The 19,686-nt window shown below is 43.2% G+C and overlaps 1 protein-coding gene across 1 annotated transcript in view; it reads left to right on the top strand.

Moving 5' to 3' along the window:
- SGPL1 (sphingosine-1-phosphate lyase 1) overlaps positions 1 to 19,686 on the top strand; it is a 434,641-nt gene that overhangs the window by 396,566 nt on the left and 18,389 nt on the right. The window contains exons 12-13 of the mRNA XM_069240571.1: positions 552 to 698; positions 15,571 to 15,691. Coding sequence (XP_069096672.1) covers positions 552 to 698; positions 15,571 to 15,691 — 268 coding nt within the window. The remainder of the gene's footprint in view (positions 1 to 551; positions 699 to 15,570; positions 15,692 to 19,686) is intronic.

Here is a 19,686-nt window from a genome sequence, read left to right as displayed (position 1 = left end):
GTACTTTTGATAAAAAGACTCTGCCTGGTCTCCAGCTTTGTCCATAAATAGTTGGAGTGCTGCTCTGTGTTTGTACGAGGCCAGTGTCAGTCAGTGTGCTACTTCTGCCCCACCATTCCTGCTGAAGACTCTGATTTCATATGATTACCCATTGATTTGGGGATACGGTCTGGTCATTATATTGTGTGTATTTGTCTCCTCTTGAAACATGCTGTTGCAAAAGAAAATAGATGTGGTGGGTTTGCATATTGTATGTTTATGTATTTGTGCGTATTATTGTGAAGGCACAAATCGTAGGGACTCTATGGGTATCCGTGGCTTCCATTTGTGTTTTAATGGGGTCGAAGTCAAAAGGTGGCTAACCACTGGTCGTTTGCGTCTCCATGCTTTTCTCTCTGGAGTGCTCATGGATTTGTTGGTTTGAGTCTTTCTCACTTGTGCTAAGTTAGTTCCAATTTTCCAAGTTCTTTCTGTCGTGTTTCTTTAACTTTTAGAAATTGCCTTTTTGCAATATTTAGGCTTTGTCTGATAAATGTTCATTTTATTTTTAGGCTACGGAAGACAAAAGACATCTTTGTGTTTGGCAAACCACAAGTGTCTGTTGTTGCTATCGGATCAGACTCTTTTGACATTTTCCGACTTTCAAACTCCTTGAATACAAAGGGGTGGAACCTGAACATCCTGCAGTACCCATCCAGGTGAGACTGCTTTCAATCCAGTTGCAAATGAAGAATCATTTTAAAAGAGTAATATTGGGGGAAATGTGACACAAACTTACAACGTGAATGTCTTTGTTTCACACGTTCCTCGAGGACGATGTGTTTAGCAGTTGTAAATCAGAGCGCCAGGAAACTAGTCTAAGAGCTTCCTTCCCCTTCATAATTAGCCCCATTTCATGTGTGCACAGGAATAGCCTCACAGCAGCACCTCTTTTCTGGCATTCGGAGGTGGTTCAGACCTGTGCTACTGTAGTGACATCAGTACTAAATGGACAGTTACTTGTATCAACTGGCTGCCATACTCGCCTTTATGTCCCTAGCATCATAATTGCGGAAACAAATACGGCACAGACAGGCCTGTCTGGTATTTCTACTCAACTAGTCATGGAACCTACAGTTACAGATAAATTATTTCAGAACCTGCTCTGAAACATAGCCATATTCATGATTTTTTTTTTTTTTTGCTGCAATCCGAAATATGATCACAGACAACAGTACAGAAGTAAAATGGACAGACCACTCACTCTTAGAAGTCAGAGACAGCCAATGACTATCCGCGGTTAAAACATGATCCAGAAGATATGTCAGACCATTGCGTGCCAGCCATTAACTCCTTTGCATAACTGATCTCACACTGACTGTGTAATAATTTTGAAGCTGAAAAACCTCTATATTTTCTTCCCTAGAGCCATAATTATCCCTTCCTGAAAAGGACTTCACTGTTCTGCTCATAACATATCTGTCTCCAACATTTAACTCATCTAATATCAAAGGCCAGACCTATAAATATATGAAAACCTTAATCTCAGATTTCAAGATTTAACAACACTAAAATGTGGATGTCTTAGACTGTTCAGAGGTCATCAATGGATGGTGAACCTGGTAGGGGCTGCAAAGCATGGTTTTTCTAAAACGTACAGCATTTGGCGCTAGAGATGCTGATAATCAGAAGGTTGGACTGTCCTATCACTGTTTTCAAGACAAACTATAAATCCACAACCAACTAGAAAACTGTATTTCCTGATGAAAAATCATAGCCATTCCCATTGTATTGGACCACAGATGTCCAGTGTGAGTCTAGCAGCATCGGACTAGATTTACTGTTTAGCCATGGACAATGTAAGCAAGTCCTATCTAAAATAATTTAATGTACATTTATTTTATATGAATATGTCAGTCATCCTTGACTTTATCTACACCATATCAGAGTCATTTACTCTCCATGGAACAGCTGCACGTGGAGCAGCTCCCACCGCCAGTCTGTTTCCCTAGGTGCTCTAAAAATATAAATCAGTATCGGCTTGCGTTAGGTTTCCTTTACATATAGTGTGCATTCTCCTTAAAATGTAGTGGATCATTTTGGGAGAAATTAAAAAGTTATCACTCATAGGGCAAAATAATAGTTTCAGAAGACCAGTCACCCAGAGGTTTGATGATATTTCAGTTAAAAATATTTTCTGATTCTGCAAAACAGTGCACCCTTCCAAGTAGAGGGATTAGGTTCTCTATTACCAGCCCACTGAAAAGACAGTGTTGCTTTGCAAATCATTTTTGCCACCAAAACATTATTTCAGACCCAATTGTAGGTATCACCACCTCAGTTATCAGTCATATCTTTTAATTGGTCAACAACAAACCCCATCAACAGACTGGCAGACACAATTGAATAAAGACGAAAAATAATTCCTTTTGAAGTTATAACTGTAGTTACTTCTGGATCAGCCCCAGGTGCTGCTCTTTCGCTACAGCGAAGGAGCGTTACCCCATAGGCTGTGCCAGAAGCAGAAAAATAAAACAATAGTTTTCTGTCGTTTCATTTTTCTGCTTCAGGCACAGCAGTGCAGGGAGGGGTGAGGCTGGGCTGTGGGAGATGGGAGGGGGATAGAGGGGAGAGTGCACTATGTTAACATGTGTGTTTGGCTGGCTGTCTGAGGCCGGCCAAACACACATGCGCACTTAGGTATCTCTAACCCAGCTACATACACAGCCTGGCTAGAGAAACTGCACAGACCCCATGGCTGCGTCTGAGCGGCAGTAACTGCCCCTCAGACCAATCCTGACGCTGCTTGCATGCTATTTATGGAAGCAGTGCCAGGATTGCTGAGGAGCCTGTGATAGTGTCCCAGCAGTGAATGCTGGGACACCTGAAGAAGATTGAGGCGGCAGGTGGCTTCAGCGGTGACGGAAAGAGGTAAGTTAATTTTTTTATTATTTGTTATTCCCTCCCAGCCCAGCCCCTCCCCTTGACATTTGTCGCAACCGCCACTGATCAGCCCTCAATCCAGTGATACTAGTACAACATTATTGGGTAACCCCAAAGATGTAGGACCTGGGTATAATCTAGTACAAACAACGAAGTGGTCCAAACGCAAATTACAAACGTTATTCACACAGCTACAAATAAATTCTCACACAGCTCAAGTGAATTACTTATATATTAGACCTCATGCAGTATCAAAAAAAGGAGAGAACAAAAGAGAAATGAGCATGAAATAACACCTAAGATATGTATTATGGTTGCTCCGTCATGTATAAAAGCGTTGAAAAAAGTGCTCAGTTAAAGTAACAAAAAGTGAATATTTACAAATAAAATAATGAAATACGAATCATAGTGAATGCAGGCAACTGCATGTAGCCTGTCTGCATTAGTATTTTGCAATGACAAATATGCATTATGACACAACTAATTACATGGCACATGTTGAATCATTGCGGTGGTCCTTCGATTAGTCACTAGCTGCCCACTGCTGTTTTCCTTAAGAGATAATCTATGTCTCTCCCTATATGAATGACCAAATATGAATGACTAAACGAAAGGATAAAGCATAGATAGAAAAAAACATTGCCAAACGAAAGTATTGTCCCACCAGCACTGGCACTTATGTCCACTTCTGTAAATGTGGATGTGTGCATGTTATCACTTTCTACATGCCTTCTTTTTATTAAACTGTGGATCTGGGCATTCAGTATGAGAGGTACCCTGTTTATAAACCATTTGACAGGTAAACCAAGATGGGAACACATGAAGTATACTAGTCCCTGCTGTGTCTTTATCTGAATTCAATATTCTGCATCATAGCATCTTCCTTGATATACCTGAACGTAGAATATTCCTTCCTGCATGCTGGGTTCCAAGAACAGTTGATATGCATGTAAAATTAGGTAGTAGTAGCTCCTTCTTTAGACTACACAGGCTGATATTTCCCTGAAAATTATTATTAACACATAACACTGCTTTATGCTTTACATAGAGTAACGTCCTAGACTGCTCCCATGGGGAGCAAGGTCAGGACTGATTTGCATATGGATAGGTCAAATCTAGGGTGGCATGGTGGGCAATAAAACACTGGATTTAGGCACAGATCTGTGACTGGGGTGAATTTTTGGCATTCAGCATTCCATCCATCATCTGTTCTTTTTACATTTGCCGTCCTAAGTGCACCGGGTATGCCCAGAAGTGGATTTAGACTCACGGTTCCACTGAATTCAAGCTAGCCAGGCTGATGAGGGTGGCATCCCGGGTCCCATGATGCTTGTTTTTGGTCCACAGAGGTCCTGGCCTGGCATTTTGGGATGGACTGTTCCCATAGGGAGCTGGGTCAAGACTGATTTGCATATGGCTGGGTCAAAATTGAGGTGACATGGTGAGCAAATGAATTATGGCTTTAGGCCCAGATCTGTGACTGGGAGTGAATGTTTGACATTGTTCAGCATTCCATCCATCATCATTTCTTTTTCCATATGAAGAACACAGCTAAAAATCTAAAAGGCCATTGGCCTTCAGGACAGAAAGAAGCTTTTCAAGCCACATTACAGACGCCAAGACTGCTGTTATCACTCAAAGACTAGGATTCAGTCGTCACGGTGGACTTTTTTTAAACCCATCAACAAAGTCATGAAAGGCGATATTATCAGACTAGATAATCCAGGGATAGAGAGTTACAGCAGAGCAGAAACAAAGCAAAGCTCCATTTTATGTCAGACAATCTCTCACAGTTTCACTCCTCTGTGTTCTATTCTGGTGTGGAAGGAGTGTATCAGACCAACTAAAAGAGTGACAAGCCAGGCACAAATGAAAACAAATTTTGCACAAAATTGCACAATCAAATCACTTTATTTATCCACTCCTCCAAAACCTGCATCTTAACACCAGGTGTGCCTGTTTAGGAGGGAAGCTGCAATGCTATTATAAATGCAGCAATAAAGCCTGTTCCTCCCTCTCAAAGAGGAAAAAGTATCTACTCTAGATGCTTTCTGAACTCGAAAAATGTCCCAAATACGAATTTAGACTTATTTTCGACCTCAGGCTGTCCAAGACATCCAAAGGAAAGATTTTTTTGAAACTCTAGCCCTTTATCATATTTTTCCACCGCTCAAAAAATGAAACTGAGTGTCTGCAGTGGATTTACAAGATGCTCAGTTCCGAATAAAATAACAAGGAAGCAAAGAAAATCCTTAGATTTGATAGTCGGAAAACACTATCAGTACTTTCTTTTCTTCAGACTAAAATCATCCCCATGGCTCTTTTCCGAATTCATGGCAGTGAGGGTCTTCTTTCGCGGGTGGAGGGTTTATATTTAAACCTAGGTCGACAACAGGTTAGTAAAAGCTCATTATTCAAAAACTCCTGCAAACTTTGGCACATCATCATAACAACTTCACTGTCTAGGCTTCCAGGTCCATTTTCAGAAGTCTACAAGAATGCCTACCCAGAAGCCAGCTTATCTAGGGACAGCCTTGAGCACAGACCAAGAAGAAGTGCCTCCTTCGGAGGACAGAATATCTTAAATTTTTCAGAAATGCCATTCCATTCAGACACTCTTGTTCCTAGCAGCTCATCAGTTGGGCTTCTTTTTATGGTTGAGGGCATTTTGCATCGACATTGTACAGAATTCAAGGCTCCATTTCAGATCGCTACAGGAATGTATAGAAGATCAATGGTCTAAAAGGAAGGACAGTTTGAGGGACAACTTTGTTCTGTCTTTTCTAACAAAATAGTATTTTCCATGGTTGTGCAAGAAGTCTAATCTATTTAAAGGAGTCCCATTTCATCAGGACTCAGACAGTTGCCATTGATGTTTCCTTAATTGGATGGGGTGTATAGCAACAGGAATTCACTGATCTGATAGAGACTTCTTGCTGCTGGTTCATTACCGTAGAATTATGTCCATCAAACTGGATCCATATTTTTTTTACGTGAGCAGTACCTGTGTGTGCCCGTAGGTGCATTGTTCAGATCTATGTGGCATTGTCAGTTCCAGAAATGACGTGTGCAGTGCCTATATAGGTGCCACCCCAGCGCGCTGATGTCAGTTTTTTTCTTTCTGCTCTTTTAGGATCCTTTGTCGCAGATGTTTTGATAAATTGTCTCCAAGTGTGACAGGGATATCAATGAGGAAGGCTGGTTTTAAGCCCTGTGGCACCTGTCAACGGCCAATGTCATTGATGGACCCCCCACCTCATCTGCATCTGGTGTTTCGAGTGTGACCATGACACAAAGACCTGTGTCGATTGTTGCACCATGCACCCCTAAGGCCTTGAGGGAGCAGTCTCTCAAGCTCTTCGCTACTTGACGTGCGACGACGTGACAGTCTTAACCCCCGTTGAGAGGATGTGCCCAGGATCAGTTGCAGAGCCATCAATCATCATGTTCAAAGTTGTCCAGACGTTCAGGTAAGTCTCACAAAAAGGTGAAAAAACAATAAGTCTTAGACTTCACCCTGTCTGTCAAGACACGGGGATGCCTGCAATCAAGGCCTGGATCCGTGATTGAGCCTGTGCTGGGGCTGTCTCCACACCTGCTTGAGTTTCTTGAAGCCAGAGAGACGCCTGCCCAACTCTGACAGTTTTATGAGGTCATGTACCTCATATTTGGGTGGCCTGTCCTCGCTGATGCGCCCTCTGGCCCCTTGGGGTTGGCAGGGGCCTGACTTGTTTTCCACCTGCCAGTCTGGGCCCCTGGGATCCATGGCCAGATCTGGACTGACACTGCTCAAGCCACCTCGCCCTTCCCTGACACCAGTGCCACTGCCAACATCCCTGGTGCTTGCAGGGCCTACTGGTGGCACCGCCCCCTTTCCTATCACCGACACTGAAGGAGAGCCAGATGGGCGTTGTCTCACACTGACTCCTGTGCCGTTTGGAGACATTCCATTCAGGCCTGAGCTCTTTTACTATGGGCTAGACATGGGGGAGATTGTGAGTGGCCACTAGACCCTTATTAATACCAGCCCTAAGACCCCATGAGGGCAACTGTTGTGAGGATTTGGAGAATGCCAAAGGACTAGACCCCTCCCCAGATACTGGCTTGGTCTCTCCTCCTATGGTGGCTGTGGAGGAGGGAGCCTCATTTGCAGTGGTGGTGAGGTGGGCAGCTGAATTCCTGAACCTTCAGCTGCCCTCCGTGGCTGTCAAGATGAACGTCTTGACAGAGGTGCTTCAACCGGGAGTCACCCTTTCTGAACCACTTCTTCCCTTAAATGAAGCCCTCATGGACCTCCTACTCAGGGCCTTTTCCAAGCCCTGCACTGGAGCTCCTGTGTATTGGACAGTTGCCAGCTGCCATTGCCTCACTTCAGCGTACCCCAACTTCCTCACCCACCACCCCACCCCACCCCAGAGAGTTTGGTGATCCAAGCCTACACTTCCATGCTAAATCCTTGCGCATTACCTACCACTCCACCATTCAAGGAATCCAAGAGGCTGGATGCCTTAAGAATTAAGATGTTTTCTTCTACCAGCCTGGCACTGCAGTCGGTGAACACTGCATATCTTTTGGGCTAATACTACCACGTGCTGTGGGACTCTGTTGCGCAGGTTCTGCCTGTGGTGTCATAGGAGACCTGAACCATACTCTCCTATGCTATTGCTGACAGGAGGGATGCAGCTAAATTTGGCATAATCTGTAGGCTGGGTACAACCGACTCACCGGGCAGAACGGTTTCTTTGCTGGTGGCCCTTAGGCACCAGGCCTGGTTGAAAACCACTGGTTTTTCAGGGGATGTCCATGCCTCACTCATGGACATGCCCTTTGATGGTTTCCATCTCTTGGAGACAAGGCGGACTCTGCACTAGAGCTTTTTAAAGACAGCTGAGCGAAGGCCAGGTCACTGGCCTTCTCATGGCACCTCACCAACCCCAGTCTGTCTTTCACACCTTTTATGGCCACAGAAGGGGCTTTGAGCCACAACTCTTCCTGCCCAGCCACCACGGCACGCAAGATCCCCAGCCCCTCCATAGCTGAGGATGTAGTACTTCTAGAACCCATAGGTTAGGTAGCTAGTTGTAAGGTCAGTCCACTGCTTCCCCTGCAGCTGCAGCCTCCAAGCCTCTTTAGTTTGTCCTTCGACCATTATGGTCACCCAGTGGAAGGCAGGATGCACCGTAACCTGCACTCTGGAAATCGATACGATGCGACCACTGGGTTCTCCAGATTGCCAGAAGGGGCTACTCCCTCTCCTTTGTGAGTATCCTTCTACACATGACACCCACTTACGACAGGCTGATGAAGGACCATATCTCCCCACTCCGCCAGGAAGTGTCTGCTCTCTTAGCCAAGGGATGCATAGAGAGGGTGTTGGCATCAGAAGTAGTTCATGGTTGCTTAGTCCTCCTACTTTGTGGTGCCCATGAAGGACAGAGACCTTCATCCTGTCCTAGACCTGTGTCCTCTCTATTTTTCCCAGATGAAATAGAAATTTGTAGTGCTCATTGTTGCTCACGCCCTGTCTGCCCTGGACCCGGGAGACTAGATGGTAGTGTTAGACTTGTAGGACACATACTTTAACATACTCGTCCTGCCTGCCCACCGACGTTCTCTGTGGTTCACTGTAGGCCACAAGCGTTTTCAGTTCACTGTGCTCCCCTTTGGCCTTACCAGAATCCTTCTAGTGTTCACTGAGGTGATGGCAGTGTTTGCAGCTCATCTGCGGATATGAGGAGTGCCAGTCTTTCACTGTTTTGACAACTGGCTATTGAAGGCACACTTGTCCCAGGCTGTCATCTTATACCTCCAGAGAACGGCAGACTTCCTGCACTCACCGGGGTTCACTATCAACATGCTGAAGTCTCACCTGACCCCTTCTCAGACGGTCCATTTCATAGGAGCTGTTCAGGACACAGTGCAGTTTCAAGCTTATCCTCCTCAACAGCGAGTCCAGGATATTCAGGCTATGATACCGATGTTTCAGCCTCTCTCCTGGATTTCATTGATACCCTACTCTAAGGCTGCTGGGCTTCATGGCCTCCTGCATCCTGCTTGTAACACATGCCCACTGGTTTTGTGGGCTTTGCAGTGCGACCTGCAGTTCAAGTGGGTGCAGCATCAGGGTAATCTCTGACGTAGTCCAGATCTTGGGGGGAACTGCACAAAACCTGCAGTGGTGGCTAGTAAACTGCAACTGGGTCAGTGGCAGATCCCTCTCCCTTCCCCAACCAGATCTGACAGTATGACAGATGTCACTCCTAGGTTGGGGTGGCCATCTTGGACAGGTGATGATCAGAGACCTCTGGTTTCCAAAAGAATCCAAACCACATCAACCTACTGGAGCTCCAGGCGATTCGGATTGAAAGCCTATCTACCCTTCATCAAGGGGAGGCTTGTGCAGGTGTTCACAGACAACACCTCTGCCATGGTAGTACTGCAACAAACAGGGCGGAGTTGGTTTGTGGATCCTTTGTCGAGAGGCCCTGCATCTCTCGACTGGCCAGGAACGTCGGAGCATTTCCTTGGTGGGGTCAAAGTCTGGTGGGATCTCTGAACGCCAGAGCAGACTAATTCAGCTGAAGATGCCTTGCAGATCACAAATGGTGTCTCCATCTGGAGGTGGTGAAAGTTTTCTTTCAGCAGAGGGGAGAACCTTGGTTAGATCTGTTCACCACCACCTAGAACGCGCAATGTCTGCAGTTCTATGCATTGGAGTTTCAAAGATGGCTCTTGCTCTGCAGCATATTTCTTTCAAGTGGCGCTCAGGCCTCTTGTACACCTTTCCACCCATACCACTCCTGCCCAGAGTTTTTAGAAGATCAGTAACGACCTGGCCCAAGACACACTTATGGCTCGGAGAGTCTTGTATCTCGAGCTAGTGAACATGGCCATTGGTCGTCCAATCAGGTTAGCCCTTTGGTTGGATCTTCTCTTGCAGCAGCAGGGGAGGGTTTTACACCCGAACCTGTCAATGCTGCAACTTCATGCGTGGAGATTGAGCTGCAACAGTTGACAGCGTTTGACCTTCCCCTCAAAGTCTGTAATGTCATCTTGGCAGCCAGGCATCCTTCCACCAAAACGGTATACTCTTGCCGTTGGGGCAAGCTTGTGGCATGATATGCAGAAAAAATCATGTTGACTCCATTTCTGCCCCCCTTTCTGAGGTCCTTCTGTTTATGCTTTCTCATACCCAGCAGGGCGCTGGTTTGGCCTCCTTACAAGGTTATCTTTCTGACATTTTGCCATTTCAGTGGTTTTTAGATCTGCCATCCTTTTTCAAGTCCCCTATTATTCATAGGTTTCTGAAAGGTCTCCAACACTTGTTCCTACCTTCACCCTTTATCATGCTTCAGTAGGACCTTAATTTAGTTCTGGCTTTTCTGATGTGGGTTCCTTTGAAGCCCTCACATGACTGTCCTTTTGGGTTCTTTACTATAAAGATGGACTTTCTAGTGCCAATAACATGTGCCCCCAAGGTCAATAAGCTCCAGGCTTTGTCATCCAAGTCTCCATACCGCAACATCTTCCAAGTTGGTCCTTCACTAGAGCTTCCTTCCTACTGAAAGTTGTCACTCCCGTTCAGGTAGGCCAATCCATTACTGTGCCTACCTTTTACACTGTGCCTCATCCCTCTAAGGAGGAGGAGCGACTCCACCGGCTGGACCCAAAAAGAGTATTGTAATTCTACCTTGACTGCACAAAAGAGTTCCAGTTGGATGAACAATTCTTTGTGGGGAATGTTGGAGCCCATAAAGGAAAGACGGTGCAGAAATGGACCATTTCTCAGTGGATCATATTCTGTATCACAATCTGCTATGCACTGACCAAGAAGCAGCCCTCTTAGGGTTTGCTTGCCCATTCCACCAGAGCCAAGACTGCGACCACTATGTTAGAACGTGGAGTTCCAGTCCAGGACATATGCCAGGCAGCAACATGGGCATGTCTGCACATGGTTACCAAGCACTACTGCCTGGTCAGTCAGGTCCGTAGGGATGAGCACTTTGTCTGCTCGGACCTGCAGGACATTCCAGAATGAAATCATTTTGCAGACCCTCCTCAGGAAGGTATTGCTTTGGTATCTATTCTAAGGTAAGTAGTCTGTGTCTAGAAGTCTCTATCAGATAAACTAGTTACTGACCATCGGTAACGCCTTATCTAGAGACTCTATCTAACCGCAGATGCCTTATAGACCCACCCATCCTTCCTGCTCTACAGACAGATTTATAGACTTAGGGCTTTTTTCCCCGTTTCAGGACTCTAGTTCTCACACGTCAGAGGTCAGTCCTCCTTGTGGCCCCATGCTTCTGGCGTGAAAAGTAACTGACAGTGCACTGGCAATGATGGCTATATAGGCACCGTGCATGTCACTTCCGGTGCAGTTGACTCCATGCAGAGGCTCCTGGGGATAATTCTAAAGTAAGGAATCTGCGACTATATACAGTTTCTACCAGATAAGGCATTAGCATAGGTAAATACCACCTTCTTCATGGCTTGTAGTAGAACACGGAGTACATGTATCAAATCAGTCTTCGCAAATTTGGAGCAGCCCGTCTGTCTCTCAAAGCTTTTCCATCATCTCTGACAGCAAACAGGATGGTGGCACCGATGGACAACACAACAAAAAGTGCATTCTCGGATCAAAATAAAGAAGCACCAGATCCAGGATTATTTGGTGGGGAGAAGCACAAGTAATCTGGAAATGGTATCTATCAAGGACTCTGTCGGGCTGTACACTTTCTGGGCCTGCAGAGCTAACTGGATTTTCTCAGCAGGTATTTCTTAGAAAGTTATGATTGGTTCCTGAATGAGGGAGGACATGCTTTCTGACATCCTTTCGGATTTGGGATTTCTACAAATAAACCTTTTTGTAACATCTCACAACTCGAAATGCCAAGACTTAATCTCCAGAATGTGTGAACAGTGGTCTTTGGGAAGTGCCCTTCTGATAGATTGGGAAATTTCTGTTTTTCCCCCAGATCCCTTTTTCCATACACTTCTGATAAAACTGAAATACTCAAAAGCCAAGATCATCAGTACCTCAGGAGTTGCCAAAGCAGTTGTGGTTTCCATAGCTCCTTGACGTTATGCTGCACCCACACAGGAGGCTTCCATGCAAACTGAATCAGTTGTCTGAAATTCAAGGCCAGTTAGACCATTCCAACATGACATCCTTGAATTTGGCCGCATGATTTCTGAGGTTGTCCACTGTGGGCACCTAAATCTAACAGACGCTTATAAGGACACATTAAAAGACCATCTAAGAAGGTTTCTCACAGCTCCTGCCAAGAAGGATTGTTTATTATATATATCCTCCATCTTGCCAATTCAAAGTTGCAATATTGTTCTATCAAAGTGCATGTGCATGTGGCAGTGTACATGAAAGATTCTTTGCAAAGATCTTCATTTACAATCCCTGTTAAAAAAGACTTTTTAGAAGGGTTTAGGAAAACATGTCCTCCTCAACGGCTCTCTTCGCCTGATTGCCAGCTAGAATTGGATTGGTGTGATTTAAACTGATATTTGCTCCATTCAAGTCTATGCATAGGCATTTGGCTAAAGACTCTTTCATAGAACACAGCTTTTAGTGGCCATTACATCTGCATGTAGAACAGGTGATTTTAATGCAGTTTCAGCTGTACAACATTATAACGTCTTTCATTCCAATAGAGTGGTAATGAGAACGCACCCAGCTTTCTTACCAAAAGTAGTCTCTGAATTTCAGTCTTTCGCCTTGCAGACAGAATACTGTACTCTCTAAATGTAAAATAGGCCCCGAAGGTTTACCTAGATCAGACAAAATATCAGAGAAGATTCGACCAACTTTTCCTTTATTCTGGCACACTTCATATAGGTTTAGCGCACATCTAACAATTCATCTCCAGGTGGGTAGTATCTTACCTTTAATATTGTTAGCAGCTAACAACCCTTTACCTAGCAAACACAGAACAATTTCAGCAAGAAGAAACAAGCAAATGCTGCTTGGTTAGGAATGCCCCAGTGACAGAAATTTGTAAGGCAGCTGCAGGAGTCGATCCCCAATTATATCCACACTTTCACCAAACATTACTGTATAGATTCGGATTGTAGAGTGGCCGCAATAGTTTGTCAGACTGCCAGCAAAAGCTTTTTGGATATGTTCCCCCTCCCCATGGTATTTGAACACGAAGAGCAATCTTTTGTTTTCAGGTTGAGCTTGCTACACTATTCTGCATTCATTACTATATTTGAATATACTATAGTAAAGAAGGGAAAGTATCTTGTAATCCTGCTTCTCGTTTATATGAACATTCATTGAAGTCATAAACAGCTCTCTCGTCTGTATTCATAAAGGGTGGGGAGCTTTTATCAATTCATTGACAAAAGCTATTGAAAAGGAACTGAGACAGTACGTTTTTGTCCAAATGTTCTCTACATTCTGCTTTTAAGGGTACGTTTTTTACTTTCGTTTCAGCTTTACCTTCGTTTCAGCTTTACCTTCTTGACCAAAGGGTTCCTCTGTTAGAAAGTTTGAAGGATATGTGCTGTAATGCAGTCTTGTGTGTTAAAAATAAAGATTAGAGCAGAATTTGTGTATGCAATGGAGGTCTTTAGTGTTTAATACCAATACCAGATCTCACCTCTGTTAACAGTACATCCTCTGTTTGGATTTGAAGTGTTTCAGGATCCTCACAAACCGGCAGGAATATTATACGATCATGAATTCAGTAAAGAGTTCTGTGACTCGGAACCAGGAAGAGAAAAGTAATTTTTACTTCCAGGTGTCAGAATGTCCTCCTGTAATAACCATTGCTACACAAAAAATAGTAGAATGGCAAGTTTCATTCTTGGATCAATGGTACAAAATTTAGTGTATTTCTCCTACAGTGGAAGGGTGGGTGATAAACAGCTCCTTTCTCTTTTTCACGTCAGGTTCTGTTAATGTCATCAACATAGTAAAAAAAACTCAGGGAACCCTTGACCTAATGAAGGGATTGGACAAATCCATTACAATCATTTCTGAACTGTATTTTATAGTATGCTGTAACATCACCTGAATCTCTGATGAGAAACACTAATTCAGAAAGCCTAAATATCCTGTTAAAAAAACAAATCTTGCAAGATCTCACTTGCTTAAACTGGAGAAGGCAGGAATTCTGTGTAACAAAATTATTTTCTGCAGAGTATACAGACCTTAAGGGCTACTTTGACGGTGTTGCAGTAGGTTCCTACTGATAGGAATTCTCATCCGGTGTGGGATTTAATATTGTGACAATTGCTTATAATTAGATTGGATGTATAGCTTCCAGTAAATGTGTATTATTGACAAGAAGGTCTGTTTTATACAGTAATTACAGCTCCCATGGATTACAAGCTGCAGGCTTCGTTAGAGGAGGAAATTAATAACTGTTATCAAGAATAAAACATGTGTTGTTTGTCTTGGAAATATGTTTGTCAGTATGTGACTGATAGAAATATTCATATCTTGGATCTCCCATTAATTCTTTGCTGCTACATGGAAAGTTGTGGCTATTTCTCCAGTATACAAAGTTGTTTTTTGGAGCCCAGGAGTCCGAAACAAGGTGAAGGCGTGCAAAAGGCTCATTGGATTGTATCCTGTGGATTGTCTTTTGAGTTTTAGAGAGTACCTCAGCCTTGACAATTTCCCCTTTGGAAGAGATCCATGCCTCCGCACTCAGAGCAAAAGGAGCTACCATTTCTTTCCAGAGATCTGTTTCAACCATTTTATGTGCACTCTGCCGTCTTCTCTTCTCCTCCCTCTTTCAATGGCCATTGCATTTGGATGCAGGGCTGGAGCGATTGGGGCAACCTCTCCCCCTTTGCACAACATAACAAAAAAAAGTGCCACAAAGAGGGGCGGGGCTTCTAAGTCAATAATAGCTTTGCATTCAGATTGTGACCTTCCCCTACCTGCTTCAAACTAAGAGACCTGCTTTTCACCATATAGACAAGACTTTGGAGGAATAGCAGCACTAAAATGGCAAAAAAAGAAGGTAACAACAAGTTTTGGGGGAAGGGTGGTCGAGTGGAGCGACTGTTTCAGAGTGGGACAATCATCGGCATAGAGTGTACGTCTGTGAGTTTCCTAGGGTGAAAAGTCCTATAACCAGTAGACACCCATTCCTTCAGGCACATGCATAAGAATCTTTTCATACAGATCATTAAGTGGGTTTATCACTACAAGAGTAGTTTTTTTTCTACTCGTCATAGTTATTACTGCGTTCTTTTTCCTTAAACCCACTAATCACACCCCATACACTTCGACTCTACTCCTCTGTCCAGACCAGTATGTACTACCTCTCACATGTGGAACACTTAATAATTTTCTAATCTCCAAGGTCTGCCCTGCTATATTTTCTATGTGTAAATCTAAGGATACATAAATTACTATGGAGATTAAATTGATCGGCGTGCTACAGGATGCTGTTTTGCCTTACTTTCAATTATCACCTAGTAATCCTGTGATTCTGTATGGTAAGATTTAACTTCAGTCGGAGGCACAAAGTTGTTGATCACACACTTCTTCTAAAAACTTGAGGATTGCTTGCTTTCCAGAGTTGTGTTCCTTCTGCTTCACTTTCAAATGTTATGCCTGTCTGTCTGTCAGCTCTTTTAAAAAAAAAATCTTCAAAACGTATCTCTCTACAGCATCCACCTCTGCGTTACAATGCTACACACCAAGCCTGGAGTTGCACAGACGTTTGTTAAAGATGTGCGAGAAAGTGTGGCTGAGATCATGAAAAACCCAGAAGCTAAGACGACTGGCATGGTATGGACTTCTCGATTAACATTTGCAAAAACCTGCTGCTACGTTACAAATGTTATTTTTTGTGATGCTTAATAAGGTAACTCCAATCCCCAGACATGAGGGTTATGTTAAAGTTTAAATGTCAGATGAGCTGCCTAAGGAAGTTCCCTGACAAGAACGCTCTGAGCTACTGAAGGTGTTTCTCTGCATAGATTTGACTATCCTAATTTGTAATTAAGGCTCTGCAGCAGTGGGAACAATCCCACCTCTTAAATTGGCAGAGGTTTCTTGTTGTAATCTCTGATCGCAAGTTAAGCATTTCTCTCAGGAATCTGAATTTTGTTCATTTGGTTTAAATTATTTATTTTGTCTTTTGCATTCTCTTTAACTTACAATGCAAAGTTGCTTGGCTTTCTCTTCCGTGTAACAAGTTTTATTTCTTCGCTCTGAAACATATTTTGTTTTCTGACAACCAAAATTTTAAGGTAGTATTCGTTTCCACCTTAGTATATAATGTAGCAGTCTGCTTTTAAATGTTTTTTCTCCCTCCTACCTTGTCAAGGTTTCTTTTAGCGCCACTGACAGTGTTGTGCCCTGTCAGAGGAGTTATTAGCTCCCTGACTGACCTTGCTCTCTCAACCTATCCACATCTGCAATAGCCATTTTAGGCTGGCTTCTGCATGTTTGCAAGGAAGACGTGCTAAAGGCTAGTATGTCTGGGCCATCCACGGTTGAGCTAGAGCCTGCACAGGGTCATGTCGCACCAATGCACTGGAATGGGAATGTATACATACAGCACAATCTTCCTCCTCTATGAATAATTGACATGATGAACTCAAGCACAAAAACCTTTAACATAACAAAAAGGTCTTTAGAGCCTCCAAAATAGAACGATGGAAGCCAATAGATTTTTTCTCCAACTGCACTGCATCCATAGTTTTTTTTTTTTAATACGTTTTTAGTGGCATTTAAGCATGGTCAACGGTACAATTTTGACATCGTATCATATTACAATTCAGTTTCATGGTGCAAGTCAACTTTAATACCGCTCCCTTGCAGGCTCTGTGCAGCACTGTAGGTAAGTACACACCATGGGCCAGATGTACATAGCCTGTTTTAATTTCTTAACGGTGCGAATTTCGGGCCGTTAAGAAATGCAAAATGGGCTTTTGTAATGTACAAAGCCCTTTAAGGAATCACACATTTATTTCTACCCTGTAGCAATCGCAATTTGCGATTCCCAAAATAGGAAATGCAAATAGGGATTTCCTATTTGCATTTCCTATTCTGATGTACCATTCTTAAGAAATAGGTATCTTTTTACATAGCGTTTTGTATTTCTTAAATAACGATTTCTATGAAGTCGCTGTTTAGGAAATGCAAAATCGCATTTTCGTACATCTGGCCCCAAAGGCAGCAAGCAGAATTTAAACATGTCATCAGTTCAATGTATAAACAAGCTACTCCACTAGTTCCAGACCTCCTATGCAGGTATTATCTAATTATAGGTATCTCCCCAGCTGTGGTGGCAGCTCGTCGGGTGGAGTTAATGAGTCTGTAAGCCTCGCAGCCCAGGCCTGTAAATCATCAATCAGCTTATTGTCTCTGCGTGTTTTACATATTTGACTCTTTTCTGTATTCGCCCATATCTTTCAAACAACCAGTAACCCTGGGTGCCCTAGGTGGCTACAAATAGATAGCTATTTCACTCTATGCGTCTTTTAACCAGGATTAATTTCCTCCTTTTTTTGTTCCTCCCCAACAAGCACTGCTCCATGCACAGATTTGTATTTATTTTGTCTTCAGCACTTCCCATGCCCTCTTGTATACAGAACTGCAACTGGCGCATGTTGCTGGTGAGCAGGCTGTATACAATGATGCATATGAAACCAGTGAGAGGCTTAAGGATGAAAACATCAGTGTTCGCCTACGTTTGACAAGTGGCAGGACTGTGTAGTTCCGGATGCAGGGTTAACAAGATTTACCGCTTGGGACTGCTTACACCCCTTCATCCAGTCACTCTAATGTGATTGCTTAGTTCATCTTCTTCATAGAATCATCTTCTGCCATATTTTACCTATCCATGATGATCAAAAAATAGTAAAAATGCTCTATAATATGGCTAAATCCGTCCCATTACTTACTTATCTGTAGGGTAGGGCAGGATAGTCCTGAACAACACATGTACAACCTCACCTCACCGGTCACCACCAGTATATAGAAATGTAAATTGATCAAAAGATCTCTAGCCTGGTTTGTTGGCTGGATGGAACAGAATTTGGTCATCAACACTACTGCAGATAAGCATACAGCTTTGCTGAATTTTGGTTTGAACTCCTCAAGTATACCTCAAGGCCCAGAGTGCCCCAGGGCTCATGTATGAGGTGTGTCGGAGGTGCTATAAAACTCACCGCTCTCTCCTGCAGCTTGGGTCATTCCTTTACTGGATGTTGGTTTGAACTTGTCAAGTGGACTCCAAGGTCCAGAGTACTTAAGGGCCTGTGTGAGGAGGCAGCTGAGTTCCTGTGAAAACCGCCACACTTTTCCACAGCACAGGCCATGCCTGTGCTGGATGTTGGTTTGAACTCTTCAAGTGAACTCCAAGGACCAGAGTGCTCCAAGGGCCTGTTTGAGGAGGCAGGAGAGGGACTATGGAAACCACCCTGCTGTCAAGCAACACGGGGTGCACTAAAGACCAGTCAAAAGCGGGCTCATCTGAGCCTGTTCAAGACTGGTCTGGGCCACCCCTCTGATAATCGCCCTTGATATTATTTACCAGATATATCATCGTAGATAAAAGGAAAACTACTCAGGAGGCCATAAGTCAGGATACTTCAAATTCAACTACCTTTCTGGTGACATGGGTGTAATAGTAAATGTTGAAGAACGGTTTGCGGCTACCCAGCGAGTGGTAAATGAGCTTTAACAAAACCCCCACTTGAAGGTGTAGCAGAGTTTGAAAAGGTTTTGGCAGGTGTCTGTCAAGACTTTGCTAGCTTGCTAACTACAAACAACCCATGTGTTTTAAACTATTACCATCTGTGTTTTATCCCCTGACTGACAAAATTCAATTGAAAGTGCCAGTTACATCAAAAGGCCTAAATGAAAACCACAGCCCAGAAAGGTTTGTTATTAAAAAAAAAAAAAAAAGTTAATGAAAGTACTTTTCTATGGCCAATTTTACTAAAATCAAATGTATTATGTCAGGACCAATCAAATAAACATATTTAATTTAAGGTATACATTCACATGCATAACATGCTATTGTATCTCTTCCACTGACTGACTGTCTGAGCTTTTCCTCAATAGACAAAAGATTGTTAAAGGTTAGATAAGATGGATGGAACTTAAGAGTAAATGTTCAGATAAAAATCAAGAAATCTCCACTGACTTGACATTCTATAGATTGTAGACTCAACATACGTTAAATGAATTTTGAAATATTGGAAGAGTCAAAGAAATTCAAACATGGTAGAAACACAAATCAAATATTCCTCCAAAAGGTAGGCATGCTAGATTGAGAAGCCGCAAGCTACATTTTCCAAAGGTGTCAAATAAAGATTGTACTATTCAATATTTTTGAGGGCTGCCAAGGAAAAAGCAAAGAGATGATAACTTCAAACAAGAATGGCATAATGTCCACTTTAGTTTGAATGGTTGCAGCATGACACAGTGCCAATTTATACATATACCAGCAATCTTAGAAACTGATTACGTTGAGATGAGGGTTGAATTGAATACATTCTGGGACAAAGTAAACTGATAATGTTTTAGTGTATAGATTTGATTCTAATGTTTAATTTGTTTTTATATCTAGTGAGAATTTGCATTGAACACCAGGTTTCACATCCAGACTCTCCAATGTTGAACTAGGTGCCCACCCAATTTTGTTTGATAGTAAACCACAAATCTTTTCATGGTGCCCTTAAGACCTACCTGTTTTGTTAATATTACTTTCCTTGAGTGTCTTCTCTCTGTCTTGCAGCAGTCCTAGCTGCAGGATGCTACTCGGCGAG

This window comes from Pleurodeles waltl, chromosome 6 (assembly GCF_031143425.1).
Source record: "Pleurodeles waltl isolate 20211129_DDA chromosome 6, aPleWal1.hap1.20221129, whole genome shotgun sequence".
NCBI classification, from domain to species: Eukaryota; Metazoa; Chordata; class Amphibia; order Caudata; family Salamandridae; genus Pleurodeles; species Pleurodeles waltl.
This window is presented reverse-complemented; position numbering and strand designations above follow the sequence as displayed.